The sequence below is a fragment of the Paramacrobiotus metropolitanus genome, unplaced genomic scaffold (genome assembly GCF_019649055.1).
Source record: "Paramacrobiotus metropolitanus isolate TYO unplaced genomic scaffold, Prichtersi_v1.0 Parri_scaffold0000131, whole genome shotgun sequence".
In the NCBI taxonomy this organism is placed as follows: domain Eukaryota; kingdom Metazoa; phylum Tardigrada; class Eutardigrada; order Parachela; family Macrobiotidae; genus Paramacrobiotus; species Paramacrobiotus metropolitanus.
In genome coordinates this window covers 284,282-308,820 of record NW_026570351.1, presented here as the reverse complement: position 1 = coordinate 308,820, position 24,539 = coordinate 284,282, and the positions used below count along the sequence as shown (strand labels likewise).

General features: G+C 43.7%; 2 protein-coding genes across 7 annotated transcripts; both read right to left on the bottom strand.

The window, feature by feature from the left end:
- Nucleotides 1-15: 15 nt before the first annotated feature.
- LOC129598861 (uncharacterized) lies at nucleotides 16-14,391 on the bottom strand. Of its 3 annotated transcripts, none has more exons than XM_055496947.1 (10): nucleotides 13,631-14,391; nucleotides 11,918-12,428; nucleotides 9,941-10,506; nucleotides 8,605-8,815; nucleotides 8,256-8,279; nucleotides 7,646-7,829; nucleotides 5,409-6,439; nucleotides 3,686-4,321; nucleotides 2,998-3,569; nucleotides 16-142 (listed from the first exon to the last, which is right to left on the bottom strand). In XM_055496947.1, the coding sequence occupies exons 1-9, from the start codon at nucleotides 14,222-14,224 to the stop codon at nucleotides 3,031-3,033; spliced, it is 4,296 nt and encodes a 1,431-aa protein (XP_055352922.1). In that variant the 5' UTR covers nucleotides 14,225-14,391; the 3' UTR covers nucleotides 16-142; nucleotides 2,998-3,030. The 3 variants fall into 3 exon arrangements, with proteins under 3 accessions (XP_055352922.1, XP_055352923.1, XP_055352920.1); XM_055496948.1 differs by lacking the exon at nucleotides 16-142 and having other exon boundaries at nucleotides 2,843-3,569; nucleotides 5,409-6,099; nucleotides 6,157-6,439; XM_055496945.1 differs by lacking the exon at nucleotides 16-142 and having other exon boundaries at nucleotides 2,843-3,569.
- Nucleotides 14,392-14,592: 201 nt separating this feature from the next.
- On the bottom strand, nucleotides 14,593-19,358 carry LOC129598859 (uncharacterized). 4 transcript variants are annotated; one of them, XM_055496942.1, is made up of 8 exons: nucleotides 18,694-19,358; nucleotides 18,452-18,556; nucleotides 17,911-18,185; nucleotides 17,315-17,739; nucleotides 16,624-16,991; nucleotides 16,192-16,436; nucleotides 15,172-16,050; nucleotides 14,593-15,056 (listed from the first exon to the last, which is right to left on the bottom strand). In XM_055496942.1, the coding sequence occupies exons 3-8, from the start codon at nucleotides 18,139-18,141 to the stop codon at nucleotides 14,871-14,873; spliced, it is 2,334 nt and encodes a 777-aa protein (XP_055352917.1). In that variant the 5' UTR covers nucleotides 18,142-18,185; nucleotides 18,452-18,556; nucleotides 18,694-19,358; the 3' UTR covers nucleotides 14,593-14,870. The 4 variants fall into 4 exon arrangements, with proteins under 4 accessions (XP_055352917.1, XP_055352914.1, XP_055352915.1 ...); XM_055496939.1 differs by having other exon boundaries at nucleotides 18,452-19,358; XM_055496940.1 differs by having other exon boundaries at nucleotides 15,178-16,050; nucleotides 18,452-19,358.
- Nucleotides 19,359-24,539: the final 5,181 nt, after the last annotated feature.

The following is a 24,539-nucleotide window of genomic DNA, read 5'->3' as shown; positions in this document are numbered from 1 at the left end:
TGGTTCTACTCGTCTGAGGATGGCGCCATGTCTTCGAGACGGATCGTGAATTCTGCTGCTCCTTTCCGGAAACCTTCCTTCCCTTAACCCGTTGACGGGCATTGGCGTCCAGGAGGCGACAAGGTGTTTGGGATTTTTTCTCCTGCGATCGGCAAAAGTTAATCGTTATCCTTTAGTGTAGTAAGCAACAGTAAAAAAATAATTGAAACTTTTGTCTAAAGTTAATTACGAACGACAGGTCCGCGAAAATCGTAAATTTTGGACTTTCCTAGCTGCCGTAGGTCTTGCTAATTAACTAATTAGTGAATGATTAATTAAACCGGAGATAAATCAACAAGGTACATTTGAGAGAGCTGAATCTAAAAACGGTTAACACGGTTTCTGTAGGTTGAACCAAAGATGACCACAGTCCGTCAAAAACGTGTGTCGCCTGCTAAACGCCGTTGAAGGGTTTTGAATACACGGGCGGGTGCAATTTCGACAGTAGCGCTTTATTACGTAATCGGATCAAGCTCTTGTCGGTTTGTACACAAACGTGCGCCACACGGTCACAATTGTCGTAAGCTGGCAAAAAGCCCCTTTTCTGATCAGCCCCCCGGGCGGTCGGCAAAAAAGCAAAATTGTCTCAAACGTTGTCTGCCTCTGGACAATAAAACGTTCAAGGAAACAGTGTATGTACGGTAACGATATAAAATGGCAGCACAGCACTTTGAGCTCTGCCCGTTTCCTTTTACGCTAGCGATGCATCGCTTGAGAGTCTCTCAAAGTGAGGGAGCCCGATAGCTTTAAAAAATATGAGTTTAATTTCGACCAGCCACTGGCATTTGCAAATTTAAGTGATTGCAACTTGTAATGTGAACATTGTCATGGGTGATGCTGACCTTTGCGCGGGCAGCCTTACGGGTTACTTGCGGCTACTTGTGCCTTTCAAAAAACAGTGCTAGCGCATAGTGACCGCTTATATCTGAATCTATCACCACTGCAGCTGCACCATCCCCAACGCTTTTTGATACTGCCATTGCGCCTAATCCCAGGAAAAGTGCAACCGCGGACGACACAGCATCATAAACTCGTCGAAATGCAGCAAGTGCAATGACAAACTTCATAGGGAGTACTTTATGCCGTTTCATAATATGTAACTGTAATAAGCGTTATGGCAAAGAAGTATCGTCAGCGTAATTTGTTTTATGTATTTTATTGGGTAGTAGTGGTCCAAACACATGGAAACGGGCTTTGGCAGCTTTTAATTTTATGCTGACCAGTGGTCAATGTGTTGACCACTTCTATATTGCTGTTTTAAAGCACTTTTTTTAGCTATTTAATAAAGTTATTGCTTTTACGTAATAACTGTTTGCCTAATTATTGCAGAATTAAACGTTTTTATGCTGTAGACCGTCCATGGGCATTGGCGTTCTGCAGGCGACAGAGTAACCACCGCTGACCTATGGTCAACAGAGGCTCACAAAAAATTCCCTTTCTTAATTGAATTTTTCCATCGGGAAATGCTGATTTTCATAAGGAAACTCGCACTCCTTCGGGTACCGCCCGCTGGAGGGTTAACCAGCGCCGCTACCGCCACGTGGGGAACACCCGCTCCAATGATGTCGCATTATATTTACGCTTTAGGCCAGATTTCTGCCGAGGGTGCCAGCGCCGTTTTTTTAGGTTTCGCAGCATCGTCTTGAAGTAATCTACAACCAATAACCAGACCAACCATACTGTGCTGGACGCACAGACGGCCCAGTCCCCCACGTCACACAGTGGACTTACTGTCGGGAACATCTTTGGTCTTACTTTGTACGTGTTTTACAAGGAGGGCGACAGTTCCCAGAAGCCGCCGTTGGAAAACGGCGATACGGCATCGCGAACACTCCAATCGCCCACAGACTTTGCAGTCGACAGTTCCCGGTCACCAGTGCTATATTGCGTCGCCATACGAGTCGCAGACGAACAGCGTACCGTACGGACTAAAAACCTTCAGTGAGGGTGTTTTTATCTACCCTCAGCAGCTGCTTGCCACATGCCACAGCGTAGGTTGTGACCTTCATGGTTCTCAATAAAAATTTTCACAAACGTGACGGTGGTTTAGATTAAATTGCAGATACCGAACTTAGTGAAAAATTAAAATAACCTAATAATCCATTAAAACCATGGACTGTATGTTTTCTTTGCTTTTCATATAATTATTCAAACGATAACGAAGCCAGTCAAAAAAATACATATGCAGAAATATGGAAAATTGATACTTTTATAGTTGTCGTTTTAATATTCGTAATCGCACATTTCTGACTACCGGTATACCGCTTGGCGCTTTAAGCGGCAATTGCGCTACCTGTACCTTTGCACTATACATTGTTTACCGCCAGATTACCGGGGTTCTACATCGTAGTAACAGCTTCCTTAATTTTAGTACACTGGCATTTTATTTATTGCTTTAACTGAATCCGTATACTTCGAAGTATGCTCGTATGTAAATTAATATCGTTTTGGTTAGTGTTTATTTCAGTGCACTTGCTGAAAACTGCTGTGGCTCCAGTGCGGCCAAGGTCTGCAGACCATAAATCTTTGACACAAGGTCGACTCTTCTATTAAGCCTTCGTCAAAAGCATAAATCTCTCAGGACTCTCGAAGAGGGCAGTGCAGTACTTTTCGAATTTCACAGATCCAGTACCATTTTCAGTGATATCAAACGCACGGTCGGTTTCCAATGATTTGGTTAAAAACCTCTAGTTATTGTTTTAGGAAGTTACGAGTTCATCAGTACAACTAAGCTGCTTTAGCAATTCCTTGGAAAAATACGCTATCCGGATTGTTTTCTCCGCAGCAGTGCTAGCGGAAATGCGAGTGTACACATTCTTTATTAAGCATTCTCTAAAACTCTTCAAGAAGGACAGTAGTTTGTCTGGTTTGATTAAATATTGCAGAACTTGGACAATTGCAGGGCCGCACTAAAACTGATAAAATTTCATAGATTCTGTTTATTAATTTTATTATTACCCTTGGTGTACGCAGAACGCCTTCTCCGGTTAATCACGTTTCTTCTTCGTCCTCCATAGGCTCCACGGCGGGAGGCTCCATGGGGACGTCTTCGGGGTGTATCACGGCTCCATAGCTGTCTGTCTTTTCGTCGCAAAAAATATGCAGGCTCTCTTCTGATGGATTAGTTTCACTATCGTAATAAAATGTTTTTTTGTAAAGGAGTTGGTCTTTTTGTGGAACATGAATAGTTATGTCAAGGGCCAACACGTGACTAGCAACAACTGCCATGGTCTCATAATCTTCCATGATCCGTTCTTTCGTTAGCCACCAGGTGCATATTTCATGTGGCGTCCTTTCAGAGTTTCCGATTCCCTTTTGTTCAAGTAATCCGACAACCTCTGGATTATGCAAAAGGCGGTAGACGTGGGAAGAAAAATTGGACCATCGGTCGCCTTTGGTGTCGTATCCTTTTAGTCGGCTACATCTCATCAGAGCGTCGAGGAAGCCATTCTGAACGAAATGTACTTTAATTTTGTCCACAGCCAGTCTTTTGACTGCTTGTTCGCTTACATCCGAAATCACCGTGCTTGCTGCGAACGAAATAACAATGCATCAGTGTGGAAAGACACTAATTATAAAATGGCCAGTATTATGAAATACGACTTAATCATGTTTTTAAAATGTAGCGTATCGTGCTTATGCGTACATGTTTTCCTGTGGAAGCTTTGTCGAATTTGCTCGTTTCTATCCAGTGGCTCCGGGTCAAGGCGCAGCACGTATGGTGCTATTTCCACAATTGGCTCGTTCGTATTCTTATTCAATGGGAATGGATAATTCTGTGCTATTTGCCCACTCCGGGTATCTCTTAAATCGGTGTTGGTTGGCATATTTTTGATTGCAGCGTCATTGTTCAGTAAATAGCAAATTTCAGCTTTCTTTATGTATCTGTCAGCCTTCTTGAACCTCTCCGCAAGTTTCCGGCCGAAGGACAGGTAGTGACCTCCTTCAAACGAGTGTTTTTTTGCTCGCGTCACCTGGACGAACCGAACCAATCCTTCCGGGTAATTGATGAAAACAGCATCAAACCCTGGATTGTTCGGCATTGTTGGCCTAATCCAGAACGGGCTGGACTTTGTCGCAGCGTCCCACTGGTCTTCGTGGCCACCCGGCACAAAAATGCCATCGAACATCCCTGAATGACATTGTGCTTCATAGATCGGTCCCCTCCAAGTTCTGTCCCAATTCTCTTTGACTTTTTCATCGGCCCCTCTTAGCCGGACGGCAATGGAGTAGCTCTTGATTGTGGCAAAAAACATCAGTTCGAAGAAATCACCTTTCATAGCTGAAACCAATAAAAAGGTTTCAGTTATTTTTTTAAAGGCGGAAACAGAAGACTGAACTGTTTGACCGGCTGTTTGTTGTGATAAATCCGGCTGGACATGACTGGGCACGCTTAAAATTTAACGGCAGACCTGAATACCGCACTGTGAGACTGGGTAGTACGCCAATTCGCCGACTTACAGTTCGCTGACCGACAATTCGCTTTTCTACGAAAGTGTTCACAACTTCACACACGAAAGTTTGTCGAAACATTTTTGTTGACGGACAACTTGCTGCTCGATTTGAAACGTTGATTTTCAAGTTTTCTTCGATTCTTGTTGTTTGCTCTTAGCTTTCATTTGTTTCTTAGTTTTCATAGGTCTTGGGTTTCTCATGTCAACAAAAAGACTCCTGCAGGTTGTCGGTCAGCAGAATAGTGGTTAGCGCATTGTCGGTGTGCTGTGAGGGAGATCAGAACAACACCCTCGTCATTTAAATCGCCTGGCTCTTAGGGCCATGACCAGCCGGTCACATATGACAACTGAGTCGATCAGCAGTTATCTTGTCATAGGTTTTATAATAGTAGTAAACCAAGAGCTTCGGTTTTGCGCATTTATGCAGTTCTCATAAATCGTGCTTTAATTCACGGTTGACTTGGCAAGCCAATCGTTAATGCCCTTAATTTAGCAGTCAAACCGCGGATGGCAGCACACCTGTAAGAAGATCGACGCTTCTGTATTAGTACATCAGCCAACCGATGGCGGTAGCACATCTTGCATGCTGGCGCAAAGTTCTAACTTCTAACCATAAGTATGAAAACTGCATAAAGGCGCTACGACGTACCAAAAATAACTGAACTAAGCTTTTGAATAACTTTAAAATCGTTTCAAACTTTCAGTTATACTTCGTTGGTTTCGGGCAAAACGTAACCAAAAAAGATAACTTCCTATAACGAAATATCTGTAAATTATAGATCATAAGCGTGGCTAAAGAGAAATCCTCATCTGCTAGGGGGTCTCAAATTCCTAAATAATTTCCCCCATTCAAACTGCGCTTATAGTTTACACCTCCAAAATGTATTGCAATTATACAAACAAAGTTCACTGTACTAGGTTTCATGTCTCGGCCCAGGAGTTTCTTAATATTTTTCAGAGCGGCTGGTCCGGCTTTGTAACTCATCAGTTGCTTAGCGTAGGAACTGACAAGAGTTCCAGAGTCTGTTTCGTCAGTGCGGCAGAACAGCGAATGCTTTGTTGCTGTGTTGTAATGCCCGGGCGGATTGAGGAGGTATTCTTCGCATTGCTTTGTGCTTATATTTTCCACGGCCGCTCTGATATCCGTTTTGATTTTTTCCAGTGTTGTAAAGAACATATAGCGCCAGGACATGCCAGCGTATTCAAACTTGCAGAAAATTAATTTCTTAGCATTCTTTGAAGTAGGCAGCAGATTGATGCCATCAAGATCCGCTGTCTGATCAAAATCTTGATCTTCATATTGGTCGAACAAAGAAGTGTAGTAGGCAGCCTGTAAATCGTTTGGTTCACTGTATGCAAAATCTTTTACCAGGTCGTCCCAGACAAATGCCAAGAAATGCGGGTTTTCCACTGCTGTGTAGTATTCTTTTAAATGCGGTGCCCACATTTCAATACGATGGATCCCGCTGGAATTGTACGATAGATATCCCGGAGAAGATGTTACAAACCTATAGCGAACTTTGGAATTTCCGCTTTCGTGAGATTGCCGGCAATATTGACTTATGGATCCCATGAATTGTGAGTAAGGACCGTCGGCGTGACCTTCCTGCGTAATGCCGTCGAGTACAACAATGTCCGGTTTACTATCCCGAAGTTCGTTTACCAAGACAGTTTCTATGTCCTTGATCGAAACTTCTGCGTGAGAGAACGCTGTCAAGTCGTTTGCTTTAAATTTGACAAGCATTGAACGGTGATCGTCACGCGCGCGGTTCAGATGAATCCAAAGCAAGCTATGTCCTTCAGTTACGCGAATGAGCGCTTCGATCAGTGCCGTGGTGGATTTACCAAATCCCGGTGAACTGGAAAGTAGAACCTTCTTGTGTCCGGATATCTCCGCCATTATTTTAGCCATCTTCTCAGTCACGCAAACATACACCCAGGGTCGCCTGCAATGGATCAAAAGTTTTTGTAGGCAGTGGCAACTAAATCGCATTCCAACCTACGAATAGTGTTCTGACCCTTGTTGGTATGGCTATTCTAAAACTGACGGCTTTGACAACTGCCGCCCCCACCCCCACTAACGCTTTACATGTTTTAATTTTTTTAAGATGGTACCAGATTGTAACAAATTCGTGTACATGCGTCAAGGCGTTCACTTTCGCGCATTACAAAACACAAACAATGTGGCCGATTGAACTTTATACATGATTGTCCTGAAAAACGTCTAAGTGCGTTCAGCTTGTAACATGGAGCCTTATGGGCGCCCACGTACGTTCGACGGCGAAATAGCGGCGAACCCGGATGAGGCTTTAACGCCGAAATCAAACATGCGCAATGTGGCGCAGCAAACACCAGACTGGATTGCAGAGAGCACAGGTGTGCTGCAGACCATGAAAAATGCAGGGATGGAAATCCCCAGAACAGCAAAACACAATGGCGAATAGCCAATCGTGAAGGTGGAGCTATCGGCCTTCACAAGCTGCACCAAATATTCGTTACGGACCAATCTTCCCGAAATTTTGCACATAAACAATATTCACACTGAATCCCATATCAGTTCGAAGATTGTTCGTGCATTAAAGCAGAGTTGCACCATTTTGTTCAAATTGTAAACCAGTTTCAAAATATTCAATTTTTTTTTAAATTTGAAAAGATTGCTCGAGCCGTGGTTTGGTGCAAGTACGACCATACCTTTGCGCAGGTGTCAAATTCCGTGCGTAATGAAACCTCTGGCACATTCTGATGCATTGAAATTTTTTTTGAGCCAAAACTCCTCTACCGCACAAACGGTTTTTATATCATCGTGCATAAAACATTCGCCATAAAAGTGCAAAAACCTTTTGGAAAGTGCGCGAAAGCGATAGCTGACGTGCGCGTACCCAAATTTAACGGGGCATTTTCCTTAAACCGTAGCTCTCACACTACGCAGCTCTCCGATCTCGACAATATGACGCCCCTTCCGGCTGCTACTGTCGAGACTATCAACGTGATGTCACAAACTGATTTAACTAAAAAATGCTCGAACTATACTGATGGAGAGATGCTAGTAAGCTCGATTCAGCATGATACCATGAAACTGAATATTCAGCCCATTAAACACCCGGATACCACTGGAGCGGGTGCTGCAAGTGTAAGTAAGCGCAAACATTTACCCTCTTTCTTCCTTCATATTGTTTTGGCTGAGTCCGGCTCGTTCGTATAACCTAAACCATATCCGGAAAGACGCGGGGTAACCAAGATTTTGTGGTGGCTGTGACGAGTAATCAGCTTCTAATGCTTGGTCAACATGAGCATCATTTCCTGTGGTGACTGACATATTCTCCCACATAATTATGCCTACATAAAGTACTTCTGTTAAAAATTTCAGCTTTGGGATCGGAGCGCAGCGTATGTTTTCAGACAGGGTGTAAGAGGCGGGAGCGGCATCTGCCACCGGGAGTTACCATTGTCATCTGCCATTACGCGTCTCGCAAGCCGCGAAATACGGCAATTTTTGGAAATACAGAACCAGTTAGAAATGATGTTGCCATTCAACGATAAGTTGCAGTACATTGGAGAAAACATATATTTCAAAACGACAAGCGTAATGGAAGATGATAGTGCCGGTGACCATTGCCGGTGACAGATGCCACTGTCACCTTTTGCACCTTGTCATACGGATACTTTAATTCAACAAATACGACCGCGTCAGTTATCGACTTTGACAGGGAGACGTGCGGTTCAAAACAGAGCGCTCTGTATTACATTATTTCAGATTATTACCTTTGCCCGCGTCCATGTAGCAATCTGCAAAACAACAAAATACAGTATTCTGTATCGACCTTACCACCGTTTCCTTTCTCCTTGCTAGAAAATGTTCAATATAAAAAGACGACAATAATGCATATCAGTGAAAACTGCCACGAATTTAATAAAACCTGCCTTCTTTGTATGAGTCTACCGGTACGCATGTATGCCAGCTAAAAATGAAACCTGGCAATAAACTGTCAAATTTTAATCAGTAGAACTTAAAAAAGACGTATTTTTTAACGCTTATTTTGGTCTGCAATGCACGCTAACGTGTTATTCTTTAGTTATGTTTTTGTACCTAACTTTTTTTGTATCAACTTACGGGAAGCCGACTCGTTGGAACCTTTCACCGATTTTTTAGGACCTTTAGACGTATTTTGATCGGCTACTGAGGAAACAAGAGAGGTGCGGTCGCCTCTTTTCACCTTCGGACCCCTTTCCTCAGTTGTTCTTATATGCTGCATCACATCGTCATGTGGAGGTGGCGTACCAGAAGCCGAGAGAGGAAGTGGATTTTGAAAGTACTCAAACAGCTGAAAGACACCAATGTAAATCTGATCATAACAAGGTTGAACTATTTTAAGCCCACTTGTTAAATGACTTTAAATGCCGATTAAAGCAATTACCACTTCACTTCAGTCAAATTCACGAAACTGATGAGATTTTGCAGTTATACATAACCAATTGTCCAGTTCCACACTTCGTTCGAAACTTAGGACGTTCGGTTTTGGTAGAAATCTTGTTTTTTTACATGTGTAATAAGACTGTTGATTAGTTTTATAGCTCAGCCGTCGTTGGTTGCGTCCGCTACCTTTATACCTTAACATTAAAGCTGTGTAAACGATTCCAATAGTCTCTAATATGGTACAGTGGTATTCTTTGAGAAACTGGAATACCAAATCATCTGCACAGGAAGTAGCGGATACATCGTAAATATTATCAAATTAGAAAATTATTGGAAAATCCGATTGGTTTGGTCAACCGGAGCGCAGATTTTGTCGGCTTTTGAAAATTAGTTACCAGTTCTCATGTTAATGAGCAACAGTACGTTAATTCGATTTGCTAGTACCGATCAAGTTACGGCTCCCTAATTCTATAAGTGAAAGTTTCGCCATCCAATGGTACGATAAGTGTAAGGGATGTAAATTCAGAATCGAAAAGTACTAGTAGATTGGGCAACCTGCTCTGCTACCGAAAAATTTTGCAATATTTGCGAAAAATTTTGCAAGTCGCTTCGTTCTGATTAAAGCGCTGCTCTTTCCTAGTATAACCAAATTTAGGACGGTTTAGATTCTGCGCGTTAACCTGGACCGTAACAGTTGATTCAGCTGCTGGTCAAGTATAACTGATATTATACAATCTAAGACTAAACAGTCGCGCACACCGGCAGTCTGGCACAGTGCACTTGTCGCAAGCGGCAAATGGATATGAGAGTGCGTGACCGTTTAGTCTTAGATTGTAAATAAGTACGGAATGGTGGGTATGAGAGTGCGCGACCATTTAGTCTTAGATTGTAAATAAGTACCATGAAATACGTTATCTGCCCGCACAGCGGTTCAGGAAACTAAGATTGCTCAAAAGCGCTTGACGATGTACAGTCTCACGTTATCGCGTTATTTTCAGGTATTATGAGGCAGTAGTTTCAGCATAGTACTTACATCGTAGCGTTCTTCTGCCCTTTTTTTAATTTCTGTGACTTCTGTTTTAGTAATATCATACGGGGTTGGGCCACTCTTGGGATTGGATTTCTTGGGTGACGCTAGTGCTGATGTCGATGGTCCACACAAATCACGAAGACAAGTGCCAACCCAGCCTTGCAGTCCCGGTGCGTTATAATTGGTCAGACAAGGATCTTTCGGTTTTATGAAAACTGTATCTGCAGCGCAGGCCATTGCCAGAACGGCACTGTAGTAGCTGGTGGAAGTTGTATCACTAGGCACGGCTTGCAAAGGCATGCGAATAATGGTAATCGCAGCATTATTTCCACCATAGCAGTTCCACAGCTGCTCCTTTATTCTGTCTGTCAGCTTGAAATCGCGCAGTGAAGCACAAGGATCGTACAGTTTTATAACCGGTTTACTTCCTTGGCTCTTCTCCTTATCCCATAGGGAATATACGAAATCAGTTCGGGTTATATTGTGGATCTGACAACAGAAAGTTGCCGTTGGATCAAGATCAAGCGGGATATATGACGAATCAAGCGACTTCAACCCCGCCAGACGATCTACAACAAATGGAAAAATGCTTACCAATAGCAAGAGTAAAGGAACTCGCGTGTCAATGTATTCGTTATTGTTACTTCGGTTTGGTGGAAGAAAAGTTTAAAAAGACGTTAATTTCGAAGCCAGCCATACTACAGTATAAGCCCAGCACTATTAGAACTCATTATTAATTTTAGAAACCCAACACACCTTGTACATACTGTACAGTAGCATACATAAATAATTTTCCCATTTGCGAGAGCTCAGAATTGCTAACTGCCATTTTGTCCGGACGTGCTTACGTTGTATCATTGATAAAGCCCTATGTACTCTACTGACTTCATATTTTGCTGTGTGATTTTCTGGAGTTTTCCGTATGTTTGGTTTTCCCGGATCGGCAGCATAGATGCGCTGATGGCTGGTTGTTTTTTTTTATAATATCACAATTAAATGTCGGTACTAGTTGGGCTCTGAACTAGTAGGTTAGTGTTGGGCTCTGAACCGGTTATTTCCAATTTTAACACCGAAATATTTTCTGACGTTTGACTTTTCTGGGAATTTTTGTGCAACATGGGCTTTAAATACTAGTAATATTTTCGCGGTTGATTGAAAATAATAATTAAGGTTCAAGTTCTGCAGCAATGTATCACCTGTAGGCTGTAGTAATGCTCTAATAATGTCGGCTACATATAATAATAATGTGCAGGCTGTGCAGCTGAGGATCTGCACTTCCGGACTAAAATGAACAAACTGTTTTCCGCGCTGACATTGACATCCGAATGGCAGATGCCGTACGCTGCAGCTCTACGCCACCCATCAGCCAAACGGGCAAATAAATGGCCCACGAAAACGATGCGTCTGTTACCGGCAGGAAGGACGGGTGTATGATGGACGTTGAACGAAATCACATCCACCTTCCTGCCGAATTCCGGCAGATTTGTGAATGAGTCGTTCACCATTGTGCTTGACTTCAGCTGGAAGGCGGATGTTATCCGTCAGAAAGCTGGGCGACTCATCCACCAATCTGCCAAATTTCGGCAGGAAGGTGGTTGTGATTTCTTTCAACTCCCATAATTCACCAATCCACCTAGCTGCCGGTTACAAGCGTTACCCTTGCGTTCGCTGTTTCTGTGGTTTCTTCGAGCCGCGATCGCTGCGCAAAATCGCTAAAATTCGCTGATCGTGCCTGTGCAGTGCTCCATTGGGTTAACGCGTGCCAATCAACATATAAGGCGTTATTATTTATGGGGGTTTTTAATTTAAAGTATTTATTATCTATTAACTTGAAGTGACTACGAAGAAAATAAAAATGAATAATCTATGTCTTGTAATTTCGATAAATTCAGTTTTCAGCTTGGCGACGCAAATCAGTTTTCCGCTTCGTGTTGGTCTTATAATGCCGGCCAACACCGGTGCATTTCTATAGTAACTTACCCTTATCTGGAGCTGTAGGTCCCAGCTCCTTGGCCCTTTGATTTGCTCTCTCGCACCAGACATTTACAGCTTCCCGTAAATTCTTGAGTGATGGCCATCCGGGGTCGTTTTTCCATTCCCTTATCATCCCAGTCCATTCCTTTAGTGCTATTTCTTCAAACGTAGGGACTTCCTTGGGACTGGGGCCTGGGCTTATTCCGGTATTAGAAAGAGTCATGTTGTCAGATAAATTGTCGGGATAGACTTCGATGTGCGGAATAATGTGTGGCGACATGTTCTGCTCTCCTATTTGGGACGATGCCGGTTCGGTTGGGTGTTCAGTGTGGGGCGCGTTCGGTTCTGTTGTTTGTGTTTTTTGTTCTGCTACTTCCGTGGATAGTGCCGGGGATAGTTTCGCGGGTAGGGCGGAAGATGGTGCCATGGTTCTGCCGCTGACACTGCTTGCCCTGCTGAGGGTGGAGTTGCTTCGGGTTACTCCAATACGGATCATTTTGGAAAAACTGTCCGTTCTCTGAAAATCCAAGAAATAAGAAATTATAAGACCTCTCTGAAGCTCAGTTTTATCACGGGGATGTCATAATTACCATTAATTAATTTTGGCCATAGTTCACTGATAGATTAGTAGCAGTTAGCCTGTATTAGTTTACCAATTAAATATTTAAGGTCGTTTTGAAAAAAAAACATTGTCCTGTTCCGCTGACTTCAGTAATAACCTTAAATTAGACCCGAAAATTTGAAATTTTCCAGGAACATGCCCTTTTATTTGCAATTTTAAAACAAACTTTTAAGCTTCTCCCAGATCATTCAGCAGCAACTGCCGGTCAGTTGCCAAGAACTACAAATAAGATACAGCTCTATAATTACCGGGATTTTCGTACCTGTATTACTTCTACTGGTTCAGATACATTCAAAGCTTTGCTAAATTTTAGTCTGACCGTCGTGACCGATATAACGATCCAGTGATACGACGGTACAACCACCGATGTAACCCTTTTGACCACTTAGAGAATTAATATATAGGATATACCAGCCGTGTACTTTACCAACCGCCTGTCTGGCTACAGTTCTGATGGGCTGGTTAACCAGATCTGCCGGCTGTTGGTGTGGGAAAGGTTGGCACGGTAGGCAGCGAGGCCGATCTGATGCGCACTACCGTTTGCAAAGGTGACAACGGGTGGGAGGCACGCTCATCGGGATGAGCAGAAAATGAAAAAGATATCGAAACCCCGTGGATTTCGAAAAAAGGCAGAAAATGAATCACAAAATTATTCATTGAAAAACCGACATGATCACTTAACTAGCATAGCCTGAAAGGATCGCACATGGAAGGAAAATTTTGATCTTGACAATATCTTTCCTGAGACCTTCGCGCTCATTCCGGTACCGGTGGAGCGGTTGGAGCTGCTGATTTCAAAGTCACCTCGCAAATTTATCCAAATTTGCAAGGGCAGGGCAGGTGGCCACCGCAAGGGTAATAAGCTATTGTGCCACTCGCTCGAACACATCGAGCAAAATTACCCGATCTTCGTACCCTTTGGCCTTTTTAAGAGGATCGAAAGATGCGTAAACAGTATTAGCGATCAGAATTTTGTTTCCTTGATCACTCATAGCTTACGAGTTGTTGGCATATCATGACAAGGACTGACTCCTCAGAGTGAGTGACTATTGGTGTCTGTTGAAATTTAAAAATTAATTCTTAATCTTAAAACTCACTTTAGGTTGTGCTGACGCTAATGGGGGCAATCCCGGAACGTCTTGTCGGGGCAACGTGACTGTAAGAACATTGCAGCCCATATCATCCGCGGTAAACATTGATGGATTCATCGGCAATATTTTCTTTGCAAATAAGCAGCTGTCGATCCAAATTGACACATGGTTAACGTCGTACATGTTTTTACTGCTTTTTCCCAAAGACTTGTCGTTTACCACCAACTCGGCAGCAAGAACCAGAGAGAGGACCCCAAACTCTTCGCCAACCTGTTCGTTCCTCCAATAAGTTGTAACCTCAAGTTTCTCATCCTTGTCAGATCCATAACACCACCAGATCTGTTTTCTTAGATCTTTTATCGCAAGAATTTTTTCGGAAAATGCGTACAGTAAAACACTGGTCGGATGAGATTTTTCATACACGGACAAGCAGGTGAAACTTCCTTGTACGTGATGTATCTGGCACGCCCTATTCTTTTTTTTCAGTTTTCCAGTTGCATTGTACGCGATCTCGTCCTGTTTTAGGAAGCCCTGCACTTTTTTATTGTGATCTCGTAGAAGTTTGCTGAAGTCGTTGACTTTGTCGATCGTGAGTGGCATTGTCTGGGCAGACTTAATGCGAGAGGAATACGCAAATCTAGTTAGTACCTTCACCTTACAAAAACTATTTTATGTTCTGAATAAGCAATAATTTAGTAATTGACAATGAAGCTGAAATAGGTACTAAGTCTTGGTTTCGCAGGAAACGCTGCTTAACAAAACCATGAAATGATGCTACAGAAACATAAACATCGTGAATCGTAAGAACATCTCTAGGCCAGAATATGAAAGATCACCGTGTAAGTTGCTTCGTCGCCAGGTAATGGTTGATAAGAGCAATAAATCTACATTAATAGAGCCTGTTAAATTTCCCGCAACCGTATGCTCTTGCTAAGCACAAATCCATTTTATTGTTCGTATTTCTCAATTAAATTTTAAATTGTAAACAATCATCAATTTCATTAGCTTGGTCACTGGTACAAGAGTTATGCAGCATCAGAGTACTGTACAATTTTAGAGAAAGACAGGTCAGGAACAAATAAACGTAGCTACATATTAAACTTGCGTCCTGTCAAATTTTATCACTTAAAAACCGGTGAGCTTATAAACCGGAAAAACGTATGTCCATATTTTTAAAAAAATGGTTTAGTCCACAAAAAGCCTTTTACCGAATTCCCACGGAAAATTCACAAACGAAGTTGGTCCATTAAGCTGGCAAAGCCAACTCGAGATTGATCGTAGAGTCAGTGATTGCACAAAACATGAGGTATTGTGTCATTCGTGTCAGCCGATGTACGTCAACAAACTCAAGCGGATAAATGGATGTAGCTGGGAACGGCTTGAAATAGGTGGAACTCGTCCGAGGGTCACCAGCCTGTCGACTTCTGGTAATCTGCAAATCAGAAGGTGAACTGTTCAAGGTTTATGACGATACAACTATGCAGCAGCGCAGCTAGCTGAGCTTAGTGCTACTGTATTAGTGGACTCTTTAGATAATGATACCATACTTTTACCGTTAGCCATGGACCACCAAGCTTCCAGTCTTGTTTCACCTCGTTCATCCTAGTGGAGAGCAGATTCATTTGGTGGTCATCCAGCAGTGGACAGCTTTGCTCAATCATGTCCCACCAGTCGGCAACAGTGACGCGGCGATCGCTACGCATCCGACCGAACGGGATGCGGATCGTGATCGGCACAGACGCATCGATCCATGATCGACGAATCTCGCAAATGAAGTTCATCACGCTTAACGTACGACACATCATCGCTAGCGAGTTAAATACATTAAAAAGCGCGGGAATGTAATCTTCGGTATGGCTCGGCTGAAACCAGCAAGTAATGTTCTTCAGGACAAGATTTTCCAAAACCTCCTTGTTTCCTAGCTGCAGGATCTCGCGCAGGAGGAACCCGTCACAAATGGGCCAATCCTCCAGTGCCAGCGCACCATTTACTGAAACGCCAACAATAACCGCAGAGCGATTGCTCCAACAGCTTTGTGCATTTGTATCCGCGACACAAGCGCTTCCTGTGGAATGTGAGCGAGCACGACTAAAATCAACTTTGGATGGAAAATGGATTTGCAGCAGACGTTTGACGAGGACCGAGGTGAGTATGCCGTACCACCCGCTGCACACCGCCAACAGCCGACCTTGATCAATGCTGTGCAGGAACTGAAAGGTCTCCATAAGGATCTCCACAGGCAGGAATCGGAGTCCGTCATCCTCGGGACCAACCAGTTCGTGAAGCGAGGACAAGGAGCCACTGCGGCTCCGGGCCGTTCTCAAGCGTTTAACGATGGCCACGGATTCGTTGCAGCGTCGACGTTTTTGCCCTTTCGTGGTTGCCTTTCCGTTTTCGGCTTCCAGTGGGCGCAGCACGGATTTACTCTGCAATATTATTTTTTGAATTATAAATAAGAAGAGAAAGTTAATTTTTGCATGTCAAAAGATAGTTCGGACAGTCTAGGATAATTCACGGTCCGGGTTCAATGTAGTACACCGGGTTCAGTGTAATACACCGCTGCTTACGTAAAACCGCATCATTCTTCGCACGAAGTCAAGTTCCACCTCCTCTTCCAGTCCACGGAGCTTCCCAGCACTTGGACTCCTGATCCGGTCTTTTGGAATTATGCTTCTAATTTCTCCTCCAGGCAAGGGAATGACGACCATGCCAAAGTGCCAAAAGATCCAGTCGTACAAAGCGGTGGCGGGTTGCCATTTCCACGGCTCCGAAGGATTGTGCTGCATCAGCACCTCCACGGAATCCTGAATCCCTGCAACCAGCACGCTCTGTTACAATTTTCCGTTTACTTTTTACAAAACACCGTTGCGAAAACGCTTTCCCGTTTGTTCGTTGTATGCTATGCAGTGTCACATACACATTAATTATTATAATTATTATGCAAGCCTGGAAAGATATAATATCGAAGAAGCTATGCGTTTCGCTCCTGTTAGATTTACCGTTATTGTTGGAAGAAATAGGACACAATTTGGGCACAGCGCGATCGTCGCGGGATAAAAAGACTTCGTCCAAAGGAACCCATTCGTTTCTTCTGCCTGTGCAACGAAAATCCACGAATACACCGCCTTCGGTACCTCCGCCTTCAGCTACGGTGCCACATTGCAGTACTCCATCTCCTCCACGGACTTCCACAACCACGACATCCTTCACTTTCTGGCGCTTTGCGAATGTGTTTTTGTTACGTCGCTTCTCTCCCTTTGTGGCAGAGGCGCCGATTGATGTGCCACACTGGTCTCCCCCAGAAACTTCCACAACGGCAAAATCCTCCCGGTGGGCTGAGCCGTCCAAACAATCGGTGCAAAACAACCTACAAAATAAATCAGAACAATTTCCGGGTCAACTAAGTAGTAAGTACATGCTATCGTGAATGTTCAACTTTTCTGTTTTATTAATATTAAACGCCTCCCATGGTTGCACCTTTGATTTCTCGTCTGCAGCTGCAAATAGCCTTAGCAATAACAAACATAAATTAACCACTAGCCACAAAAGTACACTTATACCATTAATAAGAACAAAGAAACGTTGTGAAACTGCTTTATGAAGCAAGGCTATTTAAAAAGCAGGACTCAAAATCCAACACGCTGGAAATCGGCGGCTTTTAACCAAAATTTAAAAGATTAAACAGCTTACTTGTCGCGTTGGATGCTACTGGCATCCAGCTTCTCGCGGAACTCGGCAATCTCCACATTTATCTCGCTGACCTGATCCTTCCGCGCACCAATCTCTTTCCGCATCGCCTGGATCTCCTTCAGTGCGCGCACCAACCTCACGACGACTTTCCGCACATTAATGCCGTCTTCCAGAATATCCCCGGATTCTTCAACGACACCCGATTCATCGTCGGACCTATCGCAGTCTAGCGCTGCCATCAGCAGGGACTCTGTTTCCGCCAGTTTCCGCCGCAGAACAACGACCTCATCCTGACTGTTCGTGGTCAGTTGTTCGATTTGGGTCCTAAGTTCGCTGTGAGTAGCGTGCAAGGAGGAGATCTCCGCTTCGAGAACGGCGATGCGCGACTGCAAGGACGCCTCCAACGCGCATTTCTCATGTTCCAACTGCAAACAAGAAACATAATATCTCATTTGGTAACAATTTTCGACGTTAAACGATAATTATAAAAATTAAAATTTTGACAGTAAACTGAATTTGAATAATTAATATGAAAAATGAAATATTTTTTCTCGAAGATCTTATCGTCATCTCCCTCTTTTTCCGTGTGAACTGACCTCCCGGTATTTCGTCCGCACACACGCCATCATAGACTCCGGATACTCGTGGTACCCTTCGTACAGTGTTAGCAGATGTCTCAGTTGATTCACTGAGCCACTCTGCGCCTTAGTCACCTCATCCAACGCCTCGTTCTTCTCGTCCTCGCGCAGCAACTGCTCCCGGTCCATAAGCCGCTTCTCCAAATCGGCCACCATCGTCCGGTAGTCACGCACATCCATCGGCGTCATCTGGTGGACGGACGATAAAGGGGAACGGAGAAACTCCGGTTGACCTGCATGTACATCAATCTTCCATTACCGAGAATTTTTAAACAATAACTATGTGATTGTACGATTTAATGAAAGGCATTCCCGGGCAACGATTGTCATTATCCATTAATAATGCATCCCAATATTGAACGTTATTGTTTACACGAGTATTGTAAAACCAGAACCAGTAATCGGGAAAAACACATCATACTACATGGTTCGGCATCGTAAATTAAAGAAGTGTTCTCTTCCGAAGACGTTAATCATAGCTGTTTTCAAAATTAATTACCTGAAGCGACGCTGCAGGGGTTCGGCAAAGTTGCGGGACCACAGGAACTGACTGCAGCTGGGGTGTGGTGGACTTGGCCAAAGTGAACTCCCTCGTTCCGTCTACCTATGTATGAAAAATCCAAGGCCATTTGGTTTTCTGCATCTGCAACTGTTGCGCCACAATCACGAGCTCCATTTTGTCGACATTCAACAACATCATCAGAATCCTCCATATTCTCCATTGATTAAAAACAGAATTACCTCACCATCCAGTTGTAGATTATTAGTAAAAAATGGATAAATATAAACTGGAGATGCCGATAGAAATTAAAAACAAATCACCGATAAGCAAACACTGGATAAATAGACACTGGAGATGGCCGATACAGAATTAGAAACAAATAAGCAACTATATTAATAAATTAACACCGGATAAATATGAGCTCCTGTATAAAGTTATAATCGAACTGACAAACTAAAAAATTAAATGTTTAAATGGATGAACTGTACGTAGATTAATAAATTATCACCAGGTCGTTAACGCCATCTTGTAAAGACTTCGGAGGAGGTAAATGTTGATGCTGCTAGATTTGTCATAGCACGAAATGATAGAAAACCAGCGAGTCAACCGAATAAATATATTTCCAACACCCGGATATGATGAGTTGCTCCGTCTAGCTCCCGGATGTTTAATCACGTCTCAGTATGGGGCGTAGTTAGAAGGATCCGTATTGACGCACAGCCTGTTTTTGATCGAACTTATTAACGCTTTGTTTGCGCCTGCTTTTTGCTAGAAGAAAGCGGATCTGATAATATGGATGTGATAATATTTATACATAATTATAAGTGCAGCCATGTTCGCATAGTGTACGTACTACGCACAGTACTCAGCTGGGAAAACATGGCATTGCTTCACTCTTTGATAAATTTAATTCGGATTGTTTTTTTCTTTTTTGGATGCTTCATGTTACCAAGGTTGAAATAAAGAGAACCAACACGTACAGTGTTATTGTTGCTGCATAAAGAACATATGTAAATATTCAGCCCAGTTCTTATTTAATAATACTAGTTTTTCTTGTAGTGCTTGAGCACTGATACTGTATTACAGTGTATCCAACAACTTTTGACGGCGTTTGATTAAGTAGTTTTATTAGCTCTACATGTATGCACCATATTTTCTTCTCTTTCGCTTGACTGGATGGTTTTTTATGCGGCTAACAGCTAAAGTTTCTGAAATGGCAAAAGCTGACCTGAGTACCATTAACAATATTAGTTATTTGAACAGTTAACAATATTAGTTATTATTTATACATTATCAATTAAAATATTTAAATATTATCATGCATATTAATCGTTGTTCTAGACAAACAGAAATGATAATCGTTATTCTTAGAATATACTCTTTTCTTAGAGTATGCTCTGAGAAAAGAGCATATATATCTTTTCTCAGTAACCGGCTGCTGTTGGTTAACATGACCTTGAAGCATACGAGAACCAAGCAAATCGTATTTACAACGTACTTACATCCCCGATACTGCGCACCGCACATTACGATGCTCGCAGGTTCTATTTAGACTAAAACAGCGACTAGCTGGTGACTCGGAAAACGTTAACCGCCGACACTAGCAAGCCAGCAGCAGCCGGTAACAGCAGAAACGAAACATAGAACATAATTTGCCGATGTAGAAAAGTCACCCGCTGATAAGACAAGCGCCATAGTACTGGCCTGTTTTTGCCCGTCCACACCAGCCGCGGTCTGCGGCTTACCCTCGACCTAACACCCTTGCCGTCCCGACCGCCAAATTTTTCATTCCTTCACTAAGGCGGTCGGCATTTTTTTCGTACAGCCGATAGAACTTATTATAAGGTTCTAAGACGAAGTCGTCGTCCAAAACCGGTATTCGGAGGCAAAGGAAAAACTGCAGCGTGAATTGTTGTCACATCGCTAAGTTTAAGGCGTGGAACAGATCGCCGGTGGCACTTCTCGTCAGAACGGCACGCTCGAATCGGAAGCCGAATAGCAAGCTTTCCACCACCGCTTCGTGAGGTGCGGTGACGACATGCGATGGGTTTAAAGTAGTTAACAAATGCCGCATTGTGCTTCCGGTATTTGATGTTTGATGCATGTACGGGAACCTAAGCTGCCGCAGCAAATGACCTTTCCAACGCTTCTATGGTTTCCTTGACCTCGTTAGCGCCGCTTTAGATACAATTGTTGCTGCATTATTTGGTTGCAGTAGCTGATGCCGTGATATTTTTTATACCGGAAGCAAATCAGCGGCAGCTCGTGACCCTTCAGTTTACCAATTATTCGTGACAGTTTTTTGCCGTATTCACAGCGCGGACTGTCATTAGTACAGGTTCGTAATTTCAGCTGCACATGTATTCCCGTGTACATGTAATGGTAAAAATGACAATTCCTTGACAAAATTGGACGGCCAACGTTTGAAGGTTTAACCATTTTTTGGTTTCCAGCAATAACGATACAGTTTGGACCTTCTCGGCACGACCAAATGGAAGACCTCACCCCGAGCATGTCCACCGTGATGAGCGAGCCCAGAACAGGCATCGCCGACAGTGACGCCCCGGTGGCACAAATCACGGCGGTGCAAGAACCAGCCTTGAACGACATGCTTTGGACCCATGCTTCGACACCATATAAAACCGCATTTGATGCAGTTTGTGTGAAACACAAGGAGAGCTTCCTTCTATTTGTGCAGTTAACCCTTGCCAAAAGAACACCGTAATAAGGAAGGGTATTATGAACAATTAGCCAGCCAGTTATAAAACATATGAAGACAAAAATAAAATCAATGTCAATGCTTATATTGGTTTGTGTAATGTAGCTCTTGCACAAGTTATATCATGCGTGAATATAAAATTATAAAAATTATTACTATCAGTCACTGCAAAAATTTGCAACGTCATACCTGGATCGAAGTCAGCCGCCCTGACTCGTAGCACATGCGTCCCTTTTTTGTCATTGTTGTTGTTGTTGCATAAGTATGCAGCGTAGTCCTTACAAGGACCATTGCTCCAACAAATACAAAGTATCAAACTCGTCATGGTAACAAAGTAAGCATGTAGCAGTGACTACTGTTCGCATATTTTAATTAACTGAAATCTTTTCGAAGACTCCAAAACTTTAGAAAGCAGCGGTAACAGCCACTTTCTATTAAGGAAACTCAAATGTTTTTTGACATGTTATGTTGGATTATTATTTTCTGTCATGAGTCTCGTTTCTCATGTTAGCAACTGTCATTTTTGTGTACATCATTTAGTCAGCCCAGAAATTAATATAAGTACTTGATTTAGAACAGCGCGGATACTTACAGTACGGTACGTTCGGTTCAGTAAAATACCAGGCCGCATTTTATCTTCGTCGGTTTTCGAAAGAATCCCACATCCCAAGGGATTGGTGTACGACAAGGTAAGCGAGTTCGGTTCATGGTGCGGGCGCTGCAGGAAGTGTAGGTGGCCTATAAAGTAATCTGGTGCAGCCGAGTCGACTAATTTTCTTGCGCTTTAGGCTTACAGCATAAAAGGCTAAGTTTTGTCTGTTTGCTTTCGCAGCAACATTTACAAGAACTGTAAATAAATATAGACTCTATTGCCAGTACCTACTAGTACAATACAATTTGAATTTTTTTTGTTAGTACTCGTAGCAGTTATGTTTGCGTTTTCCTGAACAAACAGCACAGTTAACAGTGGTACTCAGTTCGGACACCCACATTTACCTAGCTTGTGTGCACTGGGTAGTTTAGCTGCTGCTGCTCTGTTGACGGCTCTGTAGAGCGCAGTGCTATTTGGACGAGAAAACTTCAACATTATACATTACTAAGCTTTCTTGTCCGTCATGAATGCTTACTTGCCAGGATCTAAAACATTTCTAGATTTTCTACATCGTTTGAATGGCTGGAATGGAAGTTCTGTTGAAGCTTAGCCGAGAAAAATGATGATTTCGTTTCACATTGAAGGTAGCAGCACCGTGCGTTTGTGGCACGCCGTCAGCCCTTGGTGGCTGACAGGTATATATCGCCGCATAGGTGACTCGCTGCCAGAACACATGCTTGAGGATCTCGACAATCTGTTGAACCTCTCGCATGCTGAATCGATCAGCCAGTTCCGACAGCAAGCAGGGCGCACACAAGCCGGTACACACAGACTTTCCCGTGCAGCATCGCCCGCTATTGTACATGGTGGGCCTAATGCACGCATTCGTTCACCAGACGTCCAAGTGCATGAGCGGCTTACAGCACAGCCATCCGCTCACACTGTTGAACCGGCAGCGCACAACGCCTCTGTACAGGCAGAACGTATAGATCACAACAACCTCGCCGATCTTTTACGCAGTTTACGGCTAGATTCTAATAACAATAATTTGCGGCTGAACGCAAAAGATTTTAAGATCGAAATTTTTAATAATAAGCCAGAATACACTATTACTGCTTTCTTCCAGCAGTTTGATCGCGCAGCTGATACTCTTGGTTGGGGCAACGAACGCAAAGTGAAAATGCTACCTAACTATCTCGGTGAAGCACCACGACGCTATTTCGAAGGGCTGTGGCCAGTTAATAAGCTGTACTCGTATGATCAGTGGAAATCAGTTTTAGTTGAGCGCTTTCTACCAGAAGATTACGAAATGATTAAACGCCTTGAGTTGTCGAAGAAAGTTTTCAAAAAGGGCATGGACGTCAACCAGTTTCTGGACGAAATGCAAGTACTTTTTCAGGAGATTGATGCACTCATGCCTGAAAAATATAAAATTGCGGAAATAAATCGCGCGTTTTCTGATGTTCCTGAGTACCGCAAGTTTTTGGCTATCACAAAGACCAGCACGGTTAGTGATATTCGTTCTGTTCTTACTAAACTCGCTGTCGTTGACCGCGAGTGACGCTGCCGGATCTGAATCGAACCCGATAGAAGTGAAACATTACAGTGAACGTGGTGCACCGCAGCGGTATAGCACTACCCAGATCTCTCGCTCGCCTGGCCCGTACCGCCCCCTTATCGTCGCAGCGCAGAGCAAGGTAGCCAGTATGGTGACCGCAGCCGCTATCGCCACCCCAGCAACGGTCGCCCGGTTGATCGCGACTGGCGCCGGCGTGATGATTCTCGTGACCGCTTCCGCTCTCGCAGCCGTGACCCAGCCGATACACGTCAACGGCACAACGAACAAAGCGATACAGCAGATCGATACCGCTCGGTAAGCCGCAGTCGGGATGACACTCGGTACAGTGCACCTGGCCGCACCGGATATCGTTCACCGAGCGCCGATCGCTTTGGTCAGCGTGGTCGCAGCTCAGACAATCGCCAACAGTATAGTGATCGTTCACCACGCGAGCACCGCAATGAACGCTCAGACCGTCCTGGTGGTCGCGAGCGCCGGTCATCCCGTGATGAACTGAAGCGCATACCACCGAAGTTTATCGATTTTGACGGCTACCGGTTGGACAATGGCAAACTGTTTTGCCCAAAATGTCACGACTTCATTCACTCGTACACAGAGTGCACACAAACTGCTCCTGACGATAAATTTCGAATTGACCGAATCTGCCCTCCAGAGGTGAAAAGCAAGGTGCAGCGCGAGTACGATGACTATATACAATATCGCGTTGCACAACAGGGCAATGCGTTCTGGGCAACCGCCCAGGGAAAAGAATGAGGCCTTACGATAAAGGAGGGCCGTGTGGCCGCAGTTATCAACCTCCCAAATTTTATTCAAATGCTGAAGTTCATACATTCGACGTACACATGAAAAGTGAAACAATACCCATGCTGCCAAGCACGGCCAGCCCGTACGCCGGCCTTCCAATGCCTCAAACTGTTCGTCCAGCCTACATACCCCTGAACATCAACGGTTACAGATTAGAAGTACTTACTGATACTGGTGCCGGCACGAGCATAATGTCAGAACCCGTTGCTGCATATCTCAAGCTCCCTTTTCGCAAATTTGTTAAAGGTGCACCCAAATTACAGTTTGCGACCATCTCCGATCGATTTACAGCACGTGAATCGTATTTCGCTGAAATCACAATTAACCTGACCCATAGAATAATCAAACATTTAATGTTTATCGTTTGCGATATACCGTACGATACTATAAT

Excerpts from the sequence above, each read along its gene's own strand:
- LOC129598861 (XM_055496947.1), bottom strand. The coding sequence starts at position 14,224 with ATGCCACTCACGATCGACAAAGTCAACGACTTCAGCAAACTTCTACGA. Across the intron at positions 10,507-11,917 it reads ACCTACAGCTCCAGATAAGG|ATCGTCTGGCGGGGTTGAAG; the intron begins GTAAGTTACTAT and ends CATTTGTTGTAG. Across the intron at positions 7,830-8,255 it reads CTACATGGACGCGGGCAAAG|GCATAATTATGTGGGAGAAT; the intron begins GTAATAATCTGA and ends TACTTTATGTAG.
- LOC129598859 (XM_055496939.1), bottom strand. The coding sequence starts at position 18,674 with ATGGAGAATATGGAGGATTCTGATGATGTTGTTGAATGTCGACAAAAT. Across the intron at positions 18,186-18,451 it reads CCCCTGCAGCGTCGCTTCAG|GTCAACCGGAGTTTCTCCGT; the intron begins GTAATTAATTTT and ends ATGTACATGCAG. Across the intron at positions 16,992-17,314 it reads AGTAGCATCCAACGCGACAA|GTTGTTTTGCACCGATTGTT; the intron begins GTAAGCTGTTTA and ends TTTATTTTGTAG.